Source organism: Tiliqua scincoides, chromosome 1, assembly GCF_035046505.1.
Source record: "Tiliqua scincoides isolate rTilSci1 chromosome 1, rTilSci1.hap2, whole genome shotgun sequence".
In the NCBI taxonomy this organism is placed as follows: domain Eukaryota; kingdom Metazoa; phylum Chordata; class Lepidosauria; order Squamata; family Scincidae; genus Tiliqua; species Tiliqua scincoides.
The window spans coordinates 285,965,400-285,991,435 of record NC_089821.1 but is presented as its reverse complement, the minus strand read 5'-3'; the positions used below and the strand labels follow the sequence as shown (position 1 = coordinate 285,991,435).

The following is a 26,036-nucleotide window of genomic DNA, read 5'->3' as shown; positions in this document are numbered from 1 at the left end:
AGTTCAGCTTCCTGCATCTCACAGTGGCCCACCAAATGCCCCAGGGAGCACACAATACAACAAGACACAACCTGTGTCCTGGTGCCCTCCCCTGCATCTGGCATTCTGAGGTAGCCTACTTCTAAAATCAAGAGCTTGCACATACCTACCATAACTTGTAACCCATGATGGACTTTTCTCCCAGAAATTTTTCCAACCCCTTCTTACAGGCATGCTGCAAATGAGAAGACATCAGGATACTATGTAGTTCAGGAGCTCTGCAAGGAAACTTATCCAGGGGTACAAAGTTTCTTTTGGGCTCCTTCCCAAAAGGGGTGAATGAAACAGGGTGGGGGAGGGTGGTAACACTTGGAATAGTCTTTGGAGCCCAAGTCTACTGGACTTTGTGATGCGGAGCCCAGATCTACCTGCTCATGTGGTGTCAACAACTAGGTACAGTAATACAGAAAACCAAACACATTCCTAAGTCTCTCTAAAATCTTTTAAATTTAGAAAACCATTGCAGAAAATTAGAACCAACGTATTTAGGCTCACACTAGAATGGAAAAGTCCTTTGTGTATCAAAACTTACTTCTGCAGCTGTCCCTGAGCTATACACTCCTTCATGGTAAGTGGATCCACAAGCCAAAGAGCTATTGTTGCAGGCCAGTTTCCTCCCAGATATGATACTGGGTTAAGGAATGTCATGTATACATTCAGCATGGTGCAAATGGCTTGTAGCAGCAGCTACTATCATGCCCATAATAGTGCCCCCAGCATCCCACATGGGCAGCAGGTCCAGGTGAGGTCTGAAAATGTAAGATCTTGAAAATGTTTGGGCCCCCTTTCTGTGGGTCCTGGGCCCTCTTTTTGACCCTGGGCCCAGGTACAAATTACCCTTTTCACCCCCTCTCATGGGCCCTGACGTAGTTAATTACATCTGATGACACAATTATATCAATGAGGGCAACTAAGGGTGAGGGAGACTGAGGGCAATTTAGGTTATCAAATGTTTTCACAAGCAGAGCTGAAAATCTCCAGAAAAGGAAGCAGTTGTTCAGCACTTCTAAAAATATTCACATAAATGAGTAGGCTCAACTCAGCCCTAAGAACCGAGCCAATGCTCCCCATCATGTTTATTAACGGGCTATCAAGAGCAGCCTGGAATGCAGGTCACACCAACTGGAAGAAAGGGTGTGAAGACTAGGGTCCTGTTGGGGGGCAGCTGCAAAAGGAGGAAATTTTGCAGTAAAATACTGCCAGCGAAAGAGTAAACAAGTCCAAGTTTTTATAGCAGGCTGGTGGTAAGAATCTGTCTAGGGAGTTGCTGCTGCTTTTGATTATTTTAAGAACCGGCACTGTCAGTTGGCTTCCCACTGTTCAACTTGTACATTTGTACGCAAACAAATATTATAAGATCACCCTTAACATCACACAGTCTTTAAGCTCAAACTTCCTCCCACTCCATTCCCTGCCACCCTACATATATGCCATTCCATTTCCTGTTGTCTTGTGTGGTCCCTGAGGCATCTGGTGGGTCACTGTGAGATACAGGAAGCTGGACTAGATGGACCTTTGACCTGATCCAGCAGGGCTCTTCTTATGTTCTTATGTTCTGTATAAACAACACAAATCAGACCGTAACATGCCATTCAGCAGCACACCATTACTGCACAGGAAGCAACATAAAAGGATGGATTGTATGTTGCCTTGGACATTAGTATTCCCGTTTCAACCATCCTCAGAATTCCCTGCTCCTCCAGGTGTACACACACGGGCAAATCATCACTATGCTTCTTCCTTCTTAACTGAGCAGGAGTACAGGGGAGACTGTGAGCAAGCTATACCCACTTCCAGGGGGTCAGCTTGTATTCCCTCAATAAGATGTGCTGAACTAGTAATACTCTGCAGCCCAGAAATCACATCCATTGCAGTAAGATGTCACAAATTAGCACATCTTTAATACTTATACCACACATCAGTTCCAAGGTACTAACTGGTGAAACATTGATCTTTTCAAAGCCCAAAGTATCCAACACTTCAGATTCGGTTTCTAAGCAAACAAACTAAGGCTACAATCCTGTATGCACTTGCCTGGGGATAAGCTCCACTGAATCCTGTGGGACACCTGAGTAAAGACGCACAGGATTACGCGGTGAGGGCTGTTTTGTACATCAACTCTCTGCACAAATATATATGTAAATGTGTACAAGTATGTGTTTCTACACACACATAGGTGGCTGAGTAACTACTGAACTGCAATCAAAACAGAGTCATCAACAGAGTGATTTCTACACACTGGTGGGGCACCCCAAATACTCAGAAGTAGATAGGTTTGTAAATTATAAGAAAAGGAGAGGAAGAGAAAAAACTAGCGTGATGTGGCCTGAACTTCCTAAGGCTCACTTTCAAAGCAACTCTTTCCAGTAAACTACAGAAAGTAACATGTGACCAAAAGCAAGCCTACTTTCACAAATAAGTTCCAGGATCAGGCCAAAATTCCTCAATGTGGTGATATTCACACTCACAGAGTGCTGCATCAATTGACTGGGCCCTTTTGGTGGGGACACAAGTAAGACAAGTGGGGAATCCTGTTTCTTGTGCTATTTCTCTCACTTAGGGGGAATAGGGGGAGAATGGTAGACCTGAGCATTAATTGGAGGCTGTGGGTTTTCTGCCTTGTCCTTAAAAGCTGTTTGGGGCCCACAGACATCATGCAGAGAGACACAAGCATACATGTTTCTCAAGTGTCTCGCCCGAGGCCAGCCCAAGACCTTCCAGTACCCAGTGATGTACCAGTCTCTGCTTCTCCCACTCCCTGGACTGGAAAAGGAAAAGAGAACTGAGTGAAAGAGAAAATGTCTGGACAGGAGACCTCATCCTTTTCCAATCCAGGGAGTGGAAGGAAGAGGATCTGCTGCAGTAGACCCAAGTGAGTAGAGGGTAAGCCCTACCAATCAGGTCACCAAACTGCCTGAGGTGACCACCACCTCAGCTGGCCTTCTGGATGGGCTGGCCCTGCTCCCATGCCCAGAATCACCACTGCAATTACCATAATCTTCCAGGTTATGACTCATTATGTTCTTATGTTAGCGGCAGAGCATATGCTTCACCTGCCAAAGGTACCAAGTTTAATCAATGGTAGCTCCAAGGGGGAAAAAGATCACAGGAAGAAAGAAATATGTCTTCCTGAGATCTTGGAAAGTTACTACTACACAGAGTAGAAAATATTAGGCTCAAAGGACCTATGAGCTGATTTAAAAGGAAGCAGCTTCATATGTGATTTCTCTGCCAGCATAGGGCAACCACATATTCTGGCAGCACTGGAAAGATGGAGACAGTGAAAAGTTCATCAGATTAACATATTACTAGAAACAATGAAGCATTGTACTGTACACAAAAGTCAAGATTGGTATTTTGCAGAGAGTAAAGGGTGCAAGAAGACCTCTCTTATATAACAGATCCTGCTCAGGGTGAATCTAGCTGGCCATCTACTGGCCACTGTGGAGCAGGACTCCCAGGGCAGTCAGGCAAGGAGACTGTCCTCTCCACACAGTTGTCAACTGACCTGATTTTGACAGGAGAAAATCACCATCATGTCCTGAATTTTTTTCTTTTAAAAATCAAGCACCCCCACTAGTATAGGGGAAATTTTAAATTTTTTAGGCTTATGGAGAAAAGGAAATCGGGAGTGAAGTCACTGGAGAAACACTCTGATGATGAATTGAAGAAAAGCAAACATGCTAAGGCTGGCATAACCGTTCACATATTTACCAGGTCTAAGATTCTTCCTGGGTGCTGGAGTAGCAGGAGGTGTGCCTCTTCTCCCTCCAACAGGGGCCAGCAAGATGCCTCGGGAAGGTCTTAAACCAAGCATATGTCCACTTAGAGGTTCTCAGGTAGCAGGGCACCTGCTTTAAACCTTAGATTGCTGTTGACAGCATAGAGCAGTGGTTCTCAAACTGTGGGTCACAACCTGATTTTTGGTGGATCATGTGGCCGGTGCTACCCAGAAGACACAAGGTGTATTTCGTGTCCTAGAATGCCTTGCAGGTCTGGGTCGCACCAGCACACAACCCGTTTCATTGGCTGCATTGCATCCCAGAATGCCTTGTGGCCTTGCACTCTGGGGTGCAAGCAAGACTCCACAAGGCATTCTGGGGAACGACATGACCACCTCAGCCAATGAAGTGGGTTACGGTGGTAAAAAGAACTGCTAGCATAAAGACAAAGGCCTGGTTCAAACATCATGTAGAGCCATGACTTAATCCTAGTACTTCATGATGTTCCCAAGCATCATTTTCCTTCTCATTTGTATGAGGGGGAAGGAAGGCTACTACTTTCAATCATGGCTTATTTAGAGCAAGACAAGATTGTGACATCCAAATCTGGTTAATTTTGGTTTGTTCTTACTGAAATTCTGTACAAACCAGGATCCCAGTTTCACAACCTGCCTTGTTCAAAAACTATGCTTGGAATAAGCCTGGATTTGCATGTGTGGGCCAATTAAACCATAGTTCCACAAGTCATCTGAAGCAGGCCAACAGTGAGATGGACCAATCACTGCACTCAGCAGGAGTAGTAATTACATGTGTCATAGTAATTCTAACAACTGATCCACTTGCTCAGTATAGGACCTGGTTCATCAAGCCCTTCATCCAAAGAGCTCAAGGCAGCATGCAAAGTTCTTCCCTGCCTCCATATTATATTTGCAACAAACCTGTAAGGTAGGTCAGGACCAAGGATACTCAGTGAGCATCCAGCAGAGATTTTAATCTAGGTCTCCCCATCACTGCATTGACCAACATTCTGAGTAGCTTTAATATTCTAGACTAGCTCTTCATCAAGTAGCTTCATATATTCATACCAGAGATGGGAACTTGAGTCAGATGTGTCAACAACTCCAGCTCTGACTCAAGTCTGAGTCCCCTGACTCAGAAATAAATCCCTAGGTGTGCAAACACGAGTCTGTCTGTGTCTGGGTCAAGCCTAAGTCAAGCCACACTAAATCTGCCCATCTCTGGTTCATACGCACTTGCCCTGAATTCTAGGAATGTCAGGGTAGAAACTGAAATAAAGACAATCATTTGCATTTATTTAAAATAGTCTGTACATTTCACAGTGCAGTTTAACAGCGGGATCGTGATATTCCTAGAGTGCGGGGCTGACACAGAGCCAAAAACGGCAGCCACGGTATCCTTTTCCGCCCAGGCAGCTGCCTCCGTATCCATGGGAGAAGGGGACTTTTGTCCCCTTCCCCCGAGTAAGGGAAGTAGTCCCACAATGGGACTGCTCAATTCTGTAGCAGCTCTAGAGGCTCTGGAGCGGCACAGAATCCAAGAGTCCCATGTCAGACCACACAGCCTGACAAGGGGCTCAGAATTCGGTGGAACTGAGCTCTGCCGGTCCCGCCCCTTCCCGCCCCGCTTCATCCCGCCTCCTCCCTGCCGTCCGCTCCCCCACCTCTTCCAGCCCCAGAATACCTCCCCCTGACTCCCCCCACGTCCCAACTCACCTCTTTGCTACCCAGCAGTCCAGGCAACCACCGGGCAGTGGAAAGCAGGCCCAGCGCTGGAGCTGGCCCAGCACAGGCTCGCACTGGATTAGCTCTGGCACTGGGCCTGCAGTAAGGGCTCACAAACGTGCCTTACGTGCAGCACATTTGCAACAGTGTGCACCGGCAGTGAGCCAGTGTGCACTGTTAAGGATCGGGCCCCAATTCAGGGACTAGAAGTGGTGAAGGATGAATATTCAAATGCTCTGGTTATCCCTCAGTAAGATTTGCCACTGTGCTTGGATTTCACATTATTATCCCCCTGCCTAGATAAACTGGGGTAAATCTGAATTTATCACAGTACCTAGTGTAGGCCTTTCAGATTCTTTAAATCTTCTCTCAAAAGCTTTGTTGGCTCTGTTGCTCTTTGAAAAATGCCCACGTTTCTGAGGGTCACAAGGTTGCAACAATATATTCTGAACAGGCGCTCTCTAAGGTTATCTGGGGACAACAGTCTACTCTCCATAACAATAGAACGCTAACCTAAATCACACCACCCTCCTTTCCTCTGCGTCTCTCTCTCATTCTCAGATCAGTGCTTTCACACAATAGCCAGCACCTAGGAAAGTAGGTGCCAGGGCCCAGGGAGACATGAAATGCTGGACTGAGCACAAATCCTAATCCAACTCATTCTCTACCAGAATCCAGAGATCAGCGAAGATGCAGATTAAGGACAGGGGAATTAAATAAACTCTATGCACATGCACATACACATGCATGCGTGAGCTGGATGTGGCCTGAAGGCCATCATTTGGGAACCCCTGATATAGGACGATCCACTGCATGCCTCTTGCCTGGGCACATACATAGACCTGCAGTGAGTCCTACTAGAGGAGAAAGGGCCCATAAATTGCAAGGTATTCTATATATCTTTCCATAGTGCAGTTTCCACCAGCTGCGCTAACTTGGCAACCCCCCCCCATCCCAAAACTGTTGGGTGGATCAAAGCAGAGGGTTGGCAGAGCAGAGATTCTATGATGGAATCACATCAGGACCATGTTGCATCAGAAACTACAAAACAGTTTAAGAAGCTGTTTGCAAGTTTCTATTCAACCAAGCAGGTCCTCTGAGAAGAATTTTATCAGGGGGAACAAAGTTTAATTTGGATCCATTAGGTCATAATTTCATACTATCATTGGTTCATAATTTCTACAAATTACAATATAGAGGGGGCCCCCATATCCACAAATCCCGTATCTGCGGATTCTCTTACCCACGGATTGGGTCTACGCCCTGCCCCCCCCCCGTGCCTCCCTGGCATGCTCCTTCTGGATGAGAGGGGAGCTCTTCTCTCCTCGCCTCTGGAGGGTCCTCTGAGGAGGCCTGGGGAAGCCCTCAGGGACTCCTATTGCCTTATAAGACATTTAAAACCCCACTTCTGGTTTTACAAAAAAAAAAAAAAAACCTGGAAGTTACTCTTTTTTTTTTTTACTCTCAGGCTCATTCTGAGCCCAGTAGAGGCCATGGACAGACGTGCATGGCCTCTACTGTGATCAGAGGACCCTCGGGAGGCGAGGGGACTGGAGCACCAGAGTGTGTGGGGGCGCATTTCCCAGTATCCGCGGTTTCAGTTAATCACTGGAGGTTCTGTAATGGAACTCGCATGGATACAGGGCATGTCTGTATAAAACTATGTAGGCTTACACAAAATGTGAATGCTAGTCTTCACACAATACATGGAAACATTTTCTGAGATTCCAGGAAATTTCCGACTCCTCTCCTTTGGCTCCCGGGCCCTCCTTTTGACCCTGGACCCAAGTACAAAGTACCCCCTGCATCTCCCTGTTATGGGCCTGGTGAGATCAGGCCCCCTCCTTTGGTTCCTGGGCCCACCTTTTTACTCTGTGTCTGAGTACAATTTACCCCCTGCACTCCCTTCTCATGGGCCTTACAAACAAGTCCTTTTAGATCCTAAGGGATCAGCACATGGATCATCACATAGTTCTCCTCACACCCTCAGCACTAATCAGCCCATGGTCTTCACAGGTTCCAAAAAACTCACCAAGACTCAATGCAGGACACCAATGTATTCAAGACCCAACTCTCTGTCTCTCACTTGCCCACAAACACACTAGTTTCTCCTTGTTTCACTGCTTGGAACAGAATCACACTTCACTAGCTTTGACCCATATGTTGGCCTCATCAGGAAGCTTGATTCTCTCTAACGCAATTCCATAGCAGGTCAAAACAGAACAAAAAAAATGCAAAGAACTACCATTGCTTATAGCTTCTTTGTCCTCCTATGAGATCAACGATACGCTCTAGATATGGTGATTTTCATCGTTCTTTGGCACCATGCTTCTGCACTGGCTTTTCAGAACAGCAGGAGAAGTATTTTAAAATCCTCATTCTTCAGATTGCCAGATGTCCTTAATTCCAGATCATTAAAGCTCCACAAAACATAATCAGTGTCCCTTATTTGAGACACCACAGACCCTGAGCGTATCTTAGTTTTAAAACTCTGGTGCAGCAAACACTTATCCTCTAACCATATTGGGGACAAGAGAAAAAAAAACTTTTTAATTAAAAATATTCATTTTACAAATTTAAGATTAAATAAGTGAATGCATGGACTAAATTCATCCTGAATGGATTCCCACTGAAAAGGTAGTGCCTTTTTCTAGCATGGGAGATTTGTGTGAAAAAGCAGGCTTTTAGTATGTGCAGTTAATGCAAATGCAGTGCACATTTGCATTGTATCTGCAAATGTAGTGGTGCATCTAAGCACCACTGAACTGGCTGGATGGATCTTTCGTGAGAAAAAGGGTGCAGAGCTCTTACTGGGCTCAATACTTGCCCAAAAATAGGGGTGTGGGGTTTTTTGGGGTGATATTTTTTACCAAAATTTCTTGATTAAAATAGTAAATTGAGGTGTTATGTGTTTTTATTCCAAGGGTGCATTTTAATAAATTAAAATTATAAATTATAATCTGTTTACAAATATACTAGATGGGTGATATAGGTGATATAGTGCCAGCAGATGCAGCCACAGCATTATTTCTAATTGGAAAAGTAATCTATTTTAATTTCTGGAAAATATCTTATGAAAATATCTTATGAAACACCAAAATGTGATGCTTTGTGTTTTCATTAGGATGTTTTAACACCAAAAAGGCAGTGTTTTGTGTTTTTATGCATTTTAAAATGCCCTCCCCTCTCCCCAAAAAACCCTACCCATAATTAGTTAGACAAGACTAGAAAAGAAACAAGGAGTTTGACCCCCAAGAGGGTATTTGTACACAAAGTTCCTTAAAATCCACTCTTAAAAATAAACTTTAAAACTGTCACATACTTTGCCAAAGTTTAAATTGATCCCCCTAGCTCAATGCCCTTGAATGTTTCTGTTTTAATATAGTTGCATTCTGCTTCTCTCCAGCTCTGAAGCAGCTTGTAACCATCATGGAAATCAGTAATATAAATTCTTACAGTAAGACACAGCAGCAGCAATAATACTTAAAAAGGTCAGCAACACAAGCCTTTCAGAAAAGGTAGGTCTCCACCAGAAGGCTGTTAAAGAAGAACAGATCAAGACCTCATCAGGGAGGTCATTCCACAGCCTCAGAAAAAAATGCATCATGGATCCTGCTACTTACCACAGAAGCCCACTCATGTGGTATACGTACATTAAGTAGTGCCTGACTCACAGGCATAACAGCTCATACGGGAAAGTAGTCCCTGATATGCAAAAACCAGGCCATGATGGATTCAAAGGTAAGAACTGGAACCTTAAATTGAGCCTAAAAGCTAATGCATAATTGCTTCAAAAAGGGTGAAACATGGTGAAAGGTTCAACCATCACAACAGGATGAAATGGAAGGTACTCCTGACACTTCCATTTCTAAGAGCAGGATGGGATCCAGGAGTACCTCAGTTCCTAACCTGATGGAAGACTTATCTCTCCATCTGTCACAGGCAGGATCAATCCATTCCGAAACCTGGGTTCACCAACCAGCTTCATCTGAGCCTTGTCTAAATTCTATTTCAGCCTATTTGAGTTCATTAAGGCAAAGAACACCATGGCCTTCAGACTGGTTTAGAAGCAAGAATGCTCTTCCTGGATGCTTACCATAGTTAATGACACAGAAGAACTGGGTGTCATCAGATTAGTGATGGTACCCAAATCCAAAGCCTCAAATGATCTCTCCCAAAAGATATAAAAAAGCAGATAAAACCGAGCCTGGGATACCCTATGTGGAAATTCCTCATGAACAGAGTAACTCAAGGGCTACAACAAATCACAGTACCAGATGTTTTTATCTGTGATCTAGCAAGATATGATCCACCATGGAGAGGTCCTAAAGCAGGGTTCTCCAAGCTTTACAGAATGAGGGCCACATCGTATATTTTATATATTTTCATAGGCCCAAAAAAAATCAGTTTCATAAATGAACGGATGAAACTTAATTGATTGAATAAGTTTTACTTGGATCTTTTTGTAATAGGCATGATATGATTCTGAACAAAAGAGAAATGTGACAATTACAAAGAAACACTACCATGCTTAAATTGAGAAATCATTTATGAGTAAAAAAACATCAAACATTAGCAAATGCTCTGGAAAAGAAAGAAATTGCTGCAGGCAGGATAAAATCTTGCGGTGGGCTGGATTTGGCCCCCAGGCTGTGGTCTGGAGAGCCCTGTCCTAAAGAATCAACAGAGAAGTTCCCCATGTCAGCTTCAAGATCACCCACCAGAGCCACCAAGACCATCTTAGCCCATACACATTCAGCACCATAACACATTCCCCCTCCTGCCTTATCTCAGGCAGTTGCTTCTTCTTTCTCATTATCTCTTTCAGTACTTCTGCTTTATCATTTTCTTTCTGTCTTTTTAAAATTAAATATCACTCTGGCACCACCCATGCAGGTGAAGTAATGCTAAGAGGAAACTCAGTGGCTGAGAGGGGATTCGAGCTGCCTCGCTGGGAGTCAATGAGGCATGGAAGGCTCTGTCTAGCTCCTGAAATGCTGAAAAAAAAACCAGGGTGGATCAGTGGTGGCTGAAAATGTATTCAAGAGAGAAGAAAAAGCCCTTGTCTCGGAAGCTGAAGCCAGCAGAAGCCACACAGGTGGAGACAGGGCATCACATTTTGCATTTTAACACATTGTTTCCTTACCTTTGTTCATTTATTGGGAGCTCAGGATGAGCTTGAGCAGTTCAGAGAGAGACATCAACAATACTGAGGAAGGCTCTGTTTTGGCAAGGGCTCAGTGGGATGTATACTATATTTTCAGTGCCAAAGCCCAGCCCTAAACCATATAAAAGAACAATGTACAGAATAGTTACCCCTCATGCAGACATATATTGCCCTTTACTATGTTGTAAAAATAGTCATTTCCTCATGCCCCTGAGAATAAGAGAAAGAGCTTCTGGTGCTCCAGCATCTTAACTAGCTACGTATGGAATTGAAAAGGCCCTGGAAAGCAGCTGCCAGGTAGAATAAATACTGGGCAAGGTGGGCCAATGATCTCACTCAGTATCAGCGAGCTTCCTATGTTCAATGTCACTGCATCACACAGAGAGCTCAGTTCAGAAAACAGACTGGGTTACAGGTAAATGATACAGCCCTGCTTAGTTTCAGTAGCAAGCCCCAGTTACGAATGACATTATGATGTCACAATTCGGTGTGGGAGGGGTTACAGCCTGGGCAACAGCTTGTGAACTTGGCTAGAAAACACTTACCCCTCTACATACACTCTTAAAGCTTCCAGTTTTCCACCACTACCCATATTAACACCAAAGGCTATTTTAAGGTTTGCCTCCCACTCACATATGTGCTTGCCTACCTAAACTACACCATTTCTAATAATGTCACTCACTTCCCTAGAGACACAAGCACATGAAACCATCTGCCTTTTGCATGTGGAGTCCACCACCAGAAAAATTACTGTACAGCTCCAGATTTCTTGGATGTTCCCATCTACCTGCCCAGCCTACATTTCTCTCTAATTCTCATGTATAGCAAAACCTCACCCCTTTCTTCCTCTTTACTGGTTTCTGTTGCAACTGTTCCTCCAAACGTAACACACTTCACATTCCCATTCTTCACACCCTATTCCTCCAACCAGGAGACTCCAAGTACAACCATAATGGAAGACAGGGGAAGCAACACAGTATCCAAAAGGTAATCCAACTCCCAACTCCAAAAAGTTAACAATGACATTGCTGTCTATGCTACTACTTGGTCTCAAAGAGCAGCAGCAAGGATTTATGTTGTTATTACAGGGACTTATTTATTTTTTTATTTGGGGTTAATTAGGGGGCTTGCAAATGTAAAGAGCTGGCAGTGTTCAATAAAAAACTAAGCCAGTGGTTTCAACAACAACAACAACAAAAAACTAACTAAAATATTCCTGTTAGGTCCTTTTAAGCTTAGGAACTAAAATATTCCTGTTAGGTCCTTTTAAGCTTAGGAACCCCAAATCCTAAAGGACGTTCTAACTGAAACACCCTAATTAGGCCCCAAAATATTCATACTAATGCCACTGCATCCTGGTGTGCTGAAACAATACCTCTGCCTGAAATTGTGGGACAGGAAACAAGCAGAGAAGTTCTACCTTCTACTGTTCAGGCAGAAGGGGGAACTACAGCTCAGTGGTAACAGGTCTTGTGACTGACCCAAGAGCAGTCACAGCCTCATTAGGTAAAAGGCCTCCTATGATGTGCTAGGTCAGGTAAATTCTGAGTTTCATTTTTGCTGCAATGCAACTTGCCACAATGTCTTGCACTTCCTACCTGATATTACCTCACTGTCTCTCACTGACGCCCATGTGCCTCTGAATCCTACCAACTCATCTGGCTTGCACCTACTTTGGACAAACTCATTCACTCATGAATTCTGTGCAGTCCTCAACTTCATTAGCTATGCAATTGCTGAACTTTGCTGCCAACCAGATGAATATTCTGGATTTAACCTGTGGCCAGAAAGTGACTCAAAATTGGTATTGGTCACATACATTGATTGGGTTCCTGACAGATTTCGCCTTTTTTTTTTTTGGGTTAGGCTTATGCCACTCATGCCTATCCTGCAAACCTGGGTTCAACAATCCACTGCTGCCCCCCTTTCTAGAAAACTGGCCATTCTGAATAAGCTGAAGAATACAAATAGCTTTGAATGTGAAATACGATCTTTCTATCTCCAAATACTTTCTATCTCTCAATACTGAGAAGTGAAAACCTCTACAGACTTGCCTTATAAGTAGAGGTATTTGTTTTTGTTAAAAACACATAAAAACACAAAACACCACCATTTTGTTTTAAAATATCTGAATAAAAATACAAAATATCACATTTTGGTGTTGAAGATATTTTCCAGAAACTAAAATAGATTACAGTTCCAACCTTGTTATACACGGATTTTTTATACATGGATTTGACTCAACACAAATGGCCACTGCAAATGAGAAGGAATGTGCTGATCCCTGGAGAAGGGGAAAATGCATCCCTTTAAAATCACAGTTTTAAAAACTGCTTTTCTTACTGTTATAGAGAGACAGTCATGCAAGCGATCATTCCATTCTTCAGCTGAGCCAGGCAAAGGCAGGGGGTCCTTTACATTCTAATTGCTGACTGCCTCTTTACAACAGTAAGAAAAGCTGTTTTTAAACCACAGTTGTAAAGGGATGCACTTTTCAATTTTTTTAAACTGCTTTTTTAAAACACATGATATGGGACTTTTAAAGTGTTTAAAATTAATAAAAATGGGAACTAAGAAAGAGAACTTGGAATAAAACACATAATACCGTTTTCTGCTTCTTTCATTTTTTTTTCAAATTACAAAATCTGTGAAAAAAATAAAACTATTTTTCAATCTCCCCTACTCATAAGACAAGTCTCCCATGAGTTAACTCCTCTGTCAGCTGTTTGAAAAAGAAAATTACCAAGTTAGGGTGTAATCCTAACTCCTTATGTCAGTACTTTCCAGCACTGGCATAGCGGTGCCAATGGAACGTGTGCTGCATCCTGCAGTTGGGTGTCACTCATGGAGGCCTAATGCAGGGGTTAGGATTGCCCCCTTAAAGTATAAAACAGAATAACGAAGGGCACAATCATTGTCATAGATCTCAGCTGGTTGATGCCTGCTCCATTGCTGGTGAGGCGTTATATCCCTGTCATAAACCTATGAGCGCAATCCTAATCCTTTATGTCAGTGCTTTCCAGCACTGACATAAGAGCAATGCAACTCTGAGGTAAGGGAACAAACATTCCCTTACTTTGAGGAAGCCTCCGTGAGTGACACCCATTGGCCAGTGCTGGAAAGTACCAACATAAAGGATTAGGATTGCGCTCATAGGTTTATGACAGGGATATAACGCCTCACCAGCAATGGAGCAGGCATCAACCAGCTGAGATCTATGACAATCACATCACAACATTACACAGAGCTACCATAATAGCAACAGGTGTGATTAGGGCAAAGTTGTTGCATTTTTGCAATGACAAAATATTGAAGTTTGAGCACTGAGAAAGATCAATATCTATGCAACAGAACTGCTAACTTGAGAAGAAATCGACAAAGGAGTAACATCACAGTAACTATAATGCCTAAAAGGATCCCAAGATTACTATTTCTCATCTCTTCAGCTGCTCAGAACACACATATATCGCTTATGCTTGACAGACGAGGGCCCAATGTCTCAAGTACCTCTTTGCCCAGGTCCTCCCGGATCACTTGCTCAATCTCCTGCATGGTGCTTCGAGGAGCCTGGCTGTGCAGCACCTTGAGTGTGCGAGTGTATTCCTCTGGCAAGAGGTAGTCCAGAGCTCCCAGGTGCTGCCCCACTTTGATAAAAGTGCCTCGGTTGGCACAGCAGAGATCTCGGAGACGTTCTGCAGAACGCAGGTGCACCTGTGGAAAAAGAGAGTCCTGTGAAACTTTGCCTAAACTTTACCCATTTTCTTCAACTCTGTTTGAAAGGTGTTGCATCTTGCTCATTTTTCTGCAGTTCTGGACCAAACATGGGGAGAGTGCAAATCTTGGCCTCTCGTTTGTCTGCTCCAAATTTCAGGAAGGTTGGACAAATAGCATTGACTTTTATGAACAAAAGGAGTTCTTGCTCAAAGTCAGAGAACTCTCCGATAAGTTTGCAGCAGCCATGTTTGTTGATGGCACCTAAACAAAATCATCTAAAGCAGTGTTTCTCAAATTGTGGCTCATGACCCACTAAGTGGGTCACAAGCCCATTTCAGGTGGGTCCCCATTCATTTCAATGTTTTATTTTTAATATATTAGACTTGATGCTATCATGGTATGTGACTGCATTTGGGGAAATGTTGCAGACCTGTACTTTTAACAAGCTACTATGTATATTCTTTTAACAATGATAGTAAATGGGACTTACTCCTGGGTAAGTTTGGGTAAGATTGTAGCCCAGGATTGTTAAAATTTTTCCTGCTTGATGATGTCACTTCTGGACATGACATCACTTCCGGTGGGCTGTGACAGATCCTCATTCCAAAAAGTGGGTCCTGGTGCTAAATGTGTGAGAACCACTGATCCAAAGAGTATCAACTCCCAAATGGCCATGGACTGTTATTGCCCATATAATCGGTTCCTGAAAACAGGCCTTTGAAAGCTAATTATTTAAATATGCTTGATGGGTTTTGTTCAACATAACAAAAAGACATATCTTCAAACAAACATGATTTTTGAAAACGATTTCAGGAACATGAATCCAAAGGGAAGTTGATTATCCTCAACAAACAAACAAAAATCAAAAATTGAGGGGAGGGTGTTCTCAGTATTCAGGTAAGATTTTCAACTGTCATTTCTCAATGGACTTGAGTCAAATTTAGAGGTGTCGTAGAGAAGTTACTCCATGCTAAATTTCAGGAGGATTGGACAGTGTTCAGATTTTGTGACTGCTACAATGTTCAAGACTCAAAATAATGGAAGGCTGTTTTTGTCCACTCTACTATTGAGGCACTCCTGTGCCTGTATAAGTAGTGGTTGATCTTCACAGCTGTGGTGCTTGTGGCGGCAATAAGCCGATGCTGCCGTTTGCATGGCTCTGCAAACCCTCTCGGTATGAGCTAACCAATGGCATGCAAAGTGGAAGCATCCACCTCCTGATTCATAGCAACACTTTCACAAGAAGCAGGACGCTACCACTGAGACAAAGCACCACCATGAGCACAGCAGAGGCATGCAAATCACCCCAGAGGGCGTGGTGTTCTACGTGACTCCTTGACTTGGGTTTTTATTCTGCCTCTTCCTTTGGAGTGTCAAGAGGGGCAGAAAAAAACAAGAGAAACTGGAAGAGAAAGGGTGCAGATGGGAGGGGGACAAAGAGGGAGGGATGGAGCCAGAGCAGCTGGGCAGTTTGTCACAGTACAGGGAGTTCAGCCCATTACTGGGAAACAGCTTTTATGCAGCTTGGATAATTGTCCTCGACACTGTCTCCAGCAGAGGAGGAAAAAAAAATCAGCAGCCAGCAAAAGGCGGAGGTGGGGGGCATTGCTAACTATAGCTGGTCCAGAATTAACCTGCATTTCAGGGAAGAAGAAGGGCAGACTGGGTGCTCCTGAGAAGAAAAACAAGGCCACCTCCATCCCAAATCTCCACATTCATCATAGTCCCACGTTGAGAGCATCACATGTGAGAGGAGCCATAGAGCACTCCAAGCAGCCAGGGGGTCAGGGCCACTGAAAACACACAAAAACAACAGGCCAATATCTCCTGGCGTGACTGCACCAGACTTAACCAGAGGGCTCACCTCCAAATTGCAACGTGATTCACCTGCTAATAAAAAAATGCAAGCTCATAGTGTATTTACTACTTGTAAGGTTGCAGCAGTGGCATTCCGGGGGGGGGGCACAGCACTAAGTTTTGCAGGATGCCTCAATGCGCCGTGTAAGCTGCCTCTCCCCCTCACCAGGAGCCATTCCTGGTGGTGAGAGCAACATGGAAGAGATGCCTCCACGTTGGTCTCGGCACCCAGAATGGCTCCAACAGTGAATGGGTGGAGCAGCTTACATGGCACATTGAGGCGCCCTGCAAAACTCAGCACTGTGCCCACCTCTGGGAACACCACTGGTCTGCAGCATAGATCCTAATTGCTTTTTAGCCGGGTTTCACTACAAAGAGATAGTTCTACTACAGGGCAATTCTCCCACCCCTCAGAAATGTGTGCAAGCTAGGTCTTCTGGGATGCCTGTGGATTTATACTAATATTACTTGTTGGTAACCTTCAGTCTCGAAAGACTATGGTATCGCGCTCTGAATGGTGGTTCTGGCACAGTGTTTAGTGTGGCTGAAAAGGCCGATTTGGGAGTGACAATCCCTTCCACACTGGGAGCAAGTGCAGTCTGTCCCTGGCCTGTCTCCCTGGCTATGGGCCTTCCTTCTTTGCCTCTTTGCCTCAGTCTGTTGGCCAAGTGTCTCTTCAAACTGGGAAAGGCCATGCTGCACAGCCTGCCTCCAAGCGGGAAGCTTGGACCAATACTAATATTGGTCATCAGTATAAACATAGATATTGACCTGGTTTAGATGCAATGTTAAACCATGGCTTAATGCTATTTAAATGAGCTTAAAGGAGCTGCGGATTTGCGTACTTCCCCTCCTGTCCCCTTCACTCACGCACAAGAGGCAGAAAATGAAGCCTTTCACTTTAAGAACAAACCACAGTTTTTATTACATATAAATTTGGGGTACTATGATTAACCACCCAGCAGTGCCAGATCTCTGGAAGCCTTGGAACAAATGTCTGAACTGAACCCTGCATGGTGCTCCCTGGGGAGCTATGGGCACTACCTCAGCCATCAGGTTCAGGAGTTGGTCTTGTCGGTGTCCTCTTATGAACCTGCCCCCAACCTGGCAACCTCTGACACTACTCCTGCTAACTAGATTTAGAATAAACAAGAATATAAAACCATGGTTTATTATCATGGATCATTCTAACTCCAATTAATTAAGAAACTGCAACTCCCCAAGTTAATACATACTGGGGAATGAAGAGCATCTTTTTTTAAAAAACTCTTGGACAGGAATACAACTAAGGGGAGTTATGATAGAGGTATATTATATTAAAATGGAGGTTTAATTTTCCACTTTTAAGTGGTTAAAGACACTGGACTGACGGCTGGAAAGTCGGCAGCCCAGGAGTTCGAGACCCTGGTGCTGTGGAACAGGGTGAGCTCCTGTTATGTGCCTCAGTTCCTGCCAGTCTAGCAGTTCAAAAGCATGTAAATGCAAGTAGATCAATAGGTGCCACTTTGGTGAGAATGTAACAGCGTTCCATGCGCTTTGGTGTTTAGTCATGCTGGCAACATGACCACAAAAGATGTCTTCGGACAACACTGGCTCCCTCGGCTTGGAGACGGAGATGAGCACCGCCCCCTAGCATCAGACACGACTGTGCAGGGGAAACCTTTACCTACTTTATATTAAATAATGCATGGTGAAGAGGAAGATGAACAGAGAGAAAATGTTCTCTCCCTTGCATGGTACTAAACTTAGAGTTCACAAACAAACAAACTCAGAGCAGACAAAAAAAAAAGCCTTAAGCAGAAAATTAATATACAGAACTTGCTGCCACAAGGCTTTTAAATGGAATTAGACAAATGCATGGAGGACAGGCCAGTCAGTATCAACCACAACAGGTAAAGGAAACACAGGTTCAGAGGTGGTATTCCTCCAGATATCAATTGCAGAGTGGGGGGGTGGGGTGGGAACAGAAAAGGTCAGTGGGGGTCTACTGTTGCCTTCATACTCTGATGTGGGCTTTCCTGAAGCATATATCTAGTCACAGTTTGAAAGAGGTTGCTGGACTAAATGGACCCTTGGTCCGAAGCAGCACAGTTCTTAGGATGTCCTTGCTCAGTAACAGAGGCTGCGCAATTTTATTCCAACCTACATTTCTGTCCACAAAGACTCTTAGCGAGCTCATAACTGATCAGGGCCTTGAACCCAAGTCTCTCAGCCCCAACTATTTTATGCATCACCGCACATCTCTTTAATCCTTTAACCATGGAACCTCAGCGGGTCTCTCAATTACTTCAGCAACATATAAACGAGTTGAAACAATAATTAACAAGAGAGCTATAAATCACCTCACTGAATGCAATATGTGACAACCAGCATGGCTTTTGCCAAAGGAAAAAATAATTTCCTCTCCAATTTATTACAGTTTTTGGACATGCTAACAAAGTAGTACAGAGAGGGAAAGAGGAGATATTTAATAGAACTTTTCAAACGGCCTTTGATGAAGTTCCTTAGAAAGAACTTAGAAAGATGCAAAAACATGGCCATTGATCAAACACTTTCTCAATTTTTTCAGTATTTTGACTTTAAATTCAACCCCTATTAAATTTACCACTCGGTCAGGAGTGGATTGGGATACCGTCAACATGCTGAGCAGAAACAGTTTCGTTTGTCACCTTGTATAAAGGATATAGCACCTCTCACCTTCTCTCTCAAAAAACCTGAGACACAGAATTTCATCAACTTGGTACTAACAATTCTACAAGCAGGAACAAACAGGAATTTAGGCATTAACAGGAAAGAGGATTTGTGGCTACACTTTCCATATATGAATTGGGGGAGGGCTCAAATTATCAGACTGGCTCCGGTGCTATAAAGCAGAGAAGCTGAGCTGAGCTGGCTTAATGAGGGCCTGCCGGACCTTTGAGTTTGCTGAGTGCTTCACAAGGCCAGTGAGTTGTGAAGTTGTGGGTTGGCCCTTACAGCGTGGCATGCAGCAGCCCATGGTTTTTCCATCTTATTAGTTCATCACCCACTTCAGTTAACAGCCAATCTGCCAGGTTCAATTCAGAAAGCAAAGGCTGCATTTCTAGGGGCAACTACTCAGCTACTGAAAGAAAAATGATAATGATTTATCATTATCAGAGGATCAGAAAGTACCAAGCCAAAATACAAAGCCAGTTGCCTTATTACAGTTGCATTGACACTGAGAAATTAGATGTGGCCAACCATTAGTGCCAAACCCAAAATATTACACCACGTTGGTCATCTCCAAGAAATCACATAGCTGACATAAAAGATAGTCACGGAATACGAGACAAGATTATTATTGACCTGATTACTACTGTGAATGCTTTCCAGTCCTAATCCCATCATTGCTCAAAGCAATCCTGTAAACCTGGAATGCTCCCATTTTACAGGTCCAAAAGCCGGCCCAATCTTATGAGAGTAAGGGTGCAATCCTAACCGACTTTCCAGCACTGGCATAGCTGTGCCAGTGGGGCATATGCAGCATCCTGCAGTTGGGGAGCAGTCACGGAGGTCTCCTCAAGGTAAGAGAATGCTTGTTCCCTTATCTCGCAGTTGCATTGCCTTTACCTCGGTGCTGGAAAGTTGGTTAGGATTGCTCCTTAAGTTAGGATTGCTCCATCAAACTCAATGGGGCTTACTTCTGAGTAATCATGCATGGGATTGCATTGTGCAAGAGGTTTACTTGGCCAAGACTACAAGATGAATCCAGAGTGGATTGAACTTTGGTCTTCCAACATTCTGTCAGATGGGCTACACTCATCCTTTAACACCTGCACAGTGCAGTGGGAAGTATGTTCTGACATGTAAGAAGTGGAACTGCAATGCAGTGTTGCAGTGTATCCCCAGCCCCCAAAAGAAGCATTCCTGTCCAAGGCTCCAGCCGGCCTGAAACATGAGCTCAGTGGCTAAGTCCAGGACTTACATGGTGGAGGTGGGAAGCAGGTGCAGGAGGGGAAAAGGACACCTTCTTTCTTCCTCATTCTTCTGAAAGCTTCTCTTTTCTCTTGCTGCATTAAATAGCATGGCTATGTGACTGCTAGCAACAAACCTGAGTGCTTTATTGCTGTGGAGCAGTGGGAGTTTCTGGAGAGTAAGAAGTAGAAAAGGTATCCTTTTTTATTATAGCAGCAATGCTGGAGGAGGGGTGATCAACCCTTTCCCCTCGGCTGGGAAGTGCTGTGATAATCAAGTCTGCTGCCTCCCACATCCGCATTTCATGGGGAGAGGGTGGCGACGCACCCTCAGTTATGAATCTGCTAGCATCATGTATAGTTTGAGCCCTAGAAGCTAGTTTTCTTCCCTTTTCAGCTGTGTCCCCAATTGCAGCCAGACTTTGTCCCACAGAGCTCAAATGAGATGTACTGAGACCCCATCTGCAAAGCCCTCCCATCCTGGGGTTCTCTTTCTTACTAACTCTAGCACAGGGCCAGCCCATGACCCCTTGGTGCCCAAAATCACGTGACAAATGTTGCCCTCCTTTGCCTAGTGATGTGCCAGTTTCCTCAAACTTCCTGAAACTGAAAACGGTCACAGCAGAACAGGAAGTGCGGAGGAAAGGAGAATTGTGGGGTAGAGCAAGTGGAATTTGAGTCTACCATGCAAAAACAAATGAATCGACATTACCTAAAAGTTTGAGGACGAAGGCACATCTGATGCACAACCAATTCCTATTCTTTAGATACATCCCATCCTCAACAGGTACTGGTCTCTCACCCATCCCATGCATACTTCAGCCTCTGGGTGCACATGTATGGAAGGCCTCTGTGCACACCCCTACAGAGGCTGTCAACGCAAGGTTCTCTTGCATCACACTGTACCTACAGTCTCAAGGAATTCTTCCTACATCTCCCAGCATACCACAAAAGCATCAAATCACCAGCCATAGGAAGGTCCAGATTCCATTCAAGGAATATCAGAAATATGTTAACAGCCAACTGACTGGATAATTATAAAGGCAAATTAAATTCAGTACAGTCAAGCTCAAGGTTAAACAGGATGGATAAAGAACAATCTACAGTTCATATGCAGTGATGGAATCTAAATTAGAGTTGAGCTCTTCATGACAAAGAGCCGAACATCGTCCTGGACAGCTCATCAAAAGCATCTGCTCAGTACATAACAGCAGTCAACAAAGTACAACCTACTGCTACATTGGAGTAATGCATGAGTAGACTAGGACACTAAAAATCACCATCAGTGTCATTCTATAAATTGGTGATATATTCTTGTTTTAAATATTATATCCAATGCTGATTACCACAAAGGAGGTCAGCAGTAGGCATATGAGAGGCTGGGACAAACTGGACGAATTTAGGAAAAACAGACAAAAGGAAACTTGTTTTTAGACTTATAAAACAACACTTGGTTCTAGGGCTCAGGTAGATAAAATGAATTAGGTTCACAATACCCTAGGGTTAGACTGAAAGACAGTAGCTTGTCCAAGGCCATCTAGTCAAGCTTTATCATTCAGAGGACTTGAATCTCCGTTTCGCATATCCAAAACCAACTCAGCATCTTGTTGCCCCCATTGTTTTATCCAGGGAATTCTATTGACTTTTTGGTGGAAACTGACTCAATTCACTGAATAACATTCACAAAAGTTCATTTCACGGTCAGAATGGACATGACACACTCTACGACAGACAGATTTAGTATCTGTATGCCAGGCACCAGAGATGGGAACTCAAATCAGGTGACTCGAGTCCAAGTTGCAAAAACACGTGTTTTTCGCGGACTTGTGCAGACTCAAGTCACCTGTGTCAATGACTCAGGTACTGACTCAAGTCTCATGCCACTGACTCGGCACTTGGCCCCACACACGCAGACTCAAGTCTGACTGTGTTTGGGTATGCTTGCTTCCTTTTTTTGCAATGTGAAGGACCTCATGGGGTCATCATTCACACCAGGAGAGCAGCAGGGAAGTTCCAGTCAGGAGACAGGGAAGGGTTAATGTTTTGCTTTTGCATCAAGCAGGACGCAAGGGGAAGGAGGCGGGAGCAGGCTCTCTTGCCCATCTCTGAAGGAACTGATGATCATTGGACAATGGATTGGCGGACTGATTTTTTACTTTGGATGAGGGAGGACAGAAGGAAGAGTCCAATGGGATTCTTGCCTTAGAATTGGCTGGAGAAGTCGGGGGGGGAGGCAGGAAAGCCAGGGGGAAGGTAGTTCATACCGATTTCACTTTCCAAATGCATGGCTCCTTTTGGCTCCAATCGTACTTGGGAGGAGGAAGCCTCATTGAACAACTGGTACAAACGGAACTACTTCTGAGTAGAGCTGCAAAGGTTTGGGTCATAGTGGTAAGCCTCCCAACTGCTGCACATGATCCTCCTCCCTCTTGCTGCTTCTGTTTCAGCTGTCACGCAGTTCATTCCACTCCCTACCAGCTTGCTTACAGATGGGATGGGGACAGCAAGGGAATGCTTAAAGAGAACTCTCTCTCTCTCTCTCTCTCTCTCTCTCTCTCTCACACACACACACACACACACACACACACACACACACACACACACACCAGTAGCTACTACATAAGTAGTAGACTTGTGACTCAAGTCTTATCGAGTCAAGAAACCACTCTGGGAGACTCGGAAAGTCCACCTGCCTGTTTTCGAGTCTAGTTGTGGGGGTGGAGACCCTTGACACTTGAGTCAAGACATGCTGGACTTGCCCATCCCTGCCAAGCACATTTAGCAGGATGCAGAAATGCAGCTGCTCGGAGTGGCAAACGCATTTGCAGTTCTAGTCTGAGCAGAAACCAACCTGCAAGGGCCATTTCCCACTTTACCAAGGTGCAAACATGGGTTGGCTTCTTAGCAGCCCCAGCTGAATCCCCAGAGAGCTGCCCTAGAGAACACTGATGAGCACAATGCCAGTCGATTCAATGGAAGGCAGCTCTCTATACAATATGTAACTTATATGAAAATTTCTGAGTGGTGTGGTGCAATTCACAGAGTTATTAGTAGAAGTGTTTTGTGTGTGCGTCTGTGTGTGTGAGGTAATGAAATAAAAACACATAACACCCCATTCTGTAGTTCTCATTTTTGTAAAACAAACAAAAACAAAACCCAAAATCTGCAAAAACAAAACTAGTCTCTAACACCGCTACATGTATGGGGTTGCATGTGCTGACACTATACCACCTATATCTCCCACCTAGTACACTGTTAAAGCTATTATAATTCATGATTATAAATTATAAAAATGTATCCTTGGATTAAAAACACATAACACTGCTTTGGAAAACACCAAAACCTGTGAAAAAAATAAAAGCATTTTCACCCACCTCTAGTTATTAGTCATATCAAATAATACCTAAGGGCACAATTCAAACCTGTGCTGGAACAGGCAGGCCAGGAGGCTTGCACTGCATCCAATGTAGGTTCGTTGGCTGCAGCAGTTCAGCCAGGGGCAAGGGGAAGCTCTTCCCCTTACCTCTGGGTAAGGGCTGCGTGCCCAAATGGGTCTCCTCGGACCTGTGCCACCTCCGGAGGTGACGCAAGTCTGAGGACAGCAGAGCGGCTCAAAGCCGCTCCGTTCTCCCCGGGGACGGGGGTTGGGATCCAGCATAACCACCGGGTCCCAGCTCCACTCCCGGCTCCCCGTGCACACACCCACTGGCATTGCTAGGGGGGGTGTGGGGATGCGGGCCAAACCGGGTGACGCACCCTGGGTGACGCGCTAACTTTGCAGCGTTAGGAGCTACCCCGTCATGCCATACACCGTTGGATGCGGAACAACCAGGAGTTCCGTTGGATGTGGAACCCTAAGGAGTGCAATGCTAAAAATGAAATTGAAATCGCTCCTTTCTTTCATAGGTTATGGCCAAAAAACCAGAAGGGAAAAATGCATGGAGCTCTATAGAAACAGAAAGTGAGCCGTATCGCGCGTTTACTCATGAGTAGGTGCACTTGCCATAGTGTCTCAGAAAGGGCAGGCTGAGAGGAATCTAACGACACCACAATGGTCCCGATCCAATGAATGCAGCCCCCCAAAAACACCCGAGAAGCTCCTCCCTCCCAGCTGCGAGTCTGAGCCCAAAACAAAGCCACGTGGTTGCATTTACTCACAAGTAGGCAAACTTGCCTTAGTCGAGGCAGGCTGAAAGGACTCCAAAGAGGTCAGCATGGTCCTGATCTAATGAATGCAGCCCCCCAAAACACGGAGAAGTAGGTCCCCCCTCCCTGCTGCGAGTCTATAGAGCCCTATGGAAAGTGAAGCAGCCACATGTCACGTTTACTCGCGAGTAGGCAGACGTGCCTTGCCTGGTGGTCAGGCCAGGCAAAGGGGAATGTGAGGACACCAGAATGATCCTGATCCAATGGAGTGCAAGAAATGTCCAGAGGCAGCCTCCCCCCAGTAAAAAGGACAAAAAAAGTGGCTTGAACTGGTAAGGGGAAAGTTTTCTATTTTGCACTTGCAAAACCAGGTAGGTCTTTGTATTGATGTGCTTGAAACAGAACTTTAAACTGGACACTAGGGAGGGCTGGAAATCTCACTGATTCTTTTTGGGGGGTTGTTATTGCAGGCAGACTACAGAGTAAGCTCCATTGACCACTATGGAACTTACTTCAGAGTAGACATGCATAGGATTGGGCTCATAGGCTGCAATCCTACCCACACTTTCCTGAGAGTAAACCCCATTGACCACAATAAGACTTAATTCAGAGTAGATTCACTTGGTGGAACAGGACTGGCTCCCCCTTATTTAATTATTTTATTTTAATTTAATTATTTATAATTATTTATTTTAATTTGCTTGATGATGTCACTTCTGGCCATGACATCACTTCCAATTGGTCCTGCACAGATTGTCATTCTAAAAAGTGGGTCCCAGTGCTAAAAGTTTGAGAACTGCTGCAATAAGGTGTTAGTAAGTTGACATGGGGGGTGTGTGTGTGTGTGTGTGTGTGTGTGAGAGAGAGAGAGAGAGAGAGAGACTCTCTACAAGTTTTCAAAATCACTAAAATCAGAATTTGGAGGAATAAGACCATCATGTTATATATCAATCAATATGTAATTTCATGCAGAATGCAATGAAACAAACCACATTGAAATATCTGTGTTCTATCAAAAGGTACTGCCAAAAAACCAGTGGGGCGGGGCGATGATACATCACCACGCCCACCTGGGGCATTGCCCCGCCCACTACATGGGGTGATGCACAGGCCTCCCACACCGGGTGACTCGAATCCTAGTGACGCCACTGCACCCGCCCCCGGGACCGCTCATCGCCTGCCCTCCCCCCACCCAGAAACGCCTCCCTCCTGCCTCCCCCCGCCCCCATGCCTACCTTCGCCATTTGTGTCGGGTGCGCTGGCACAAGCGGTAGGGAGGAAGCCACCATGGCGGCTTCTGCCAGCCTCTGTGAGTCACCATATCTGGATGCGCCGAAGCAGCTTCCTCCCACGGAGGTGCAAACGTGCTTTACGACACATTTGCGACCCTCCAGGGGTTCCTACGCCGGCATAACTGCCAGTTAGGATTGCGCCCTTAGTCACCCAACCTCACACTTGAGACATTATTATGTCAATTTAGAACACATTCTCTCTCTCTCTCTCTCTCTCACACACACACACACACACACACACACAGCACTGTTCTTTATTTTACAAAAGGAAAACACTCACGCAGCTATTTATATCTTACAAAACAGTTGCAACATTTACCTAGAGGTGATTCAGTAGACTGTCCTGTCTGCCAGTAACTAATTACAGAATATTGCCAGACACTGGCTCATCCACCATTAAAACTACTTTTTTTTTAAAATTG

The 26,036-nt window shown here is 44.6% G+C and overlaps 1 protein-coding gene across 4 annotated transcripts in view; it reads right to left on the bottom strand.

Moving 5' to 3' along the window:
• Positions 1–26,036, bottom strand: part of ADCK1 (aarF domain containing kinase 1) — a 131,601-nt gene that overhangs the window by 72,694 nt on the left and 32,871 nt on the right. For all 4 annotated transcript variants that reach the window (XM_066612112.1, XM_066612114.1, XM_066612113.1 and 1 more), the window contains exon 3: positions 14,178–14,381. In XM_066612112.1, coding sequence (XP_066468209.1) covers positions 14,178–14,381 — 204 coding nt within the window. The remainder of the gene's footprint in view (positions 1–14,177; positions 14,382–26,036) is intronic.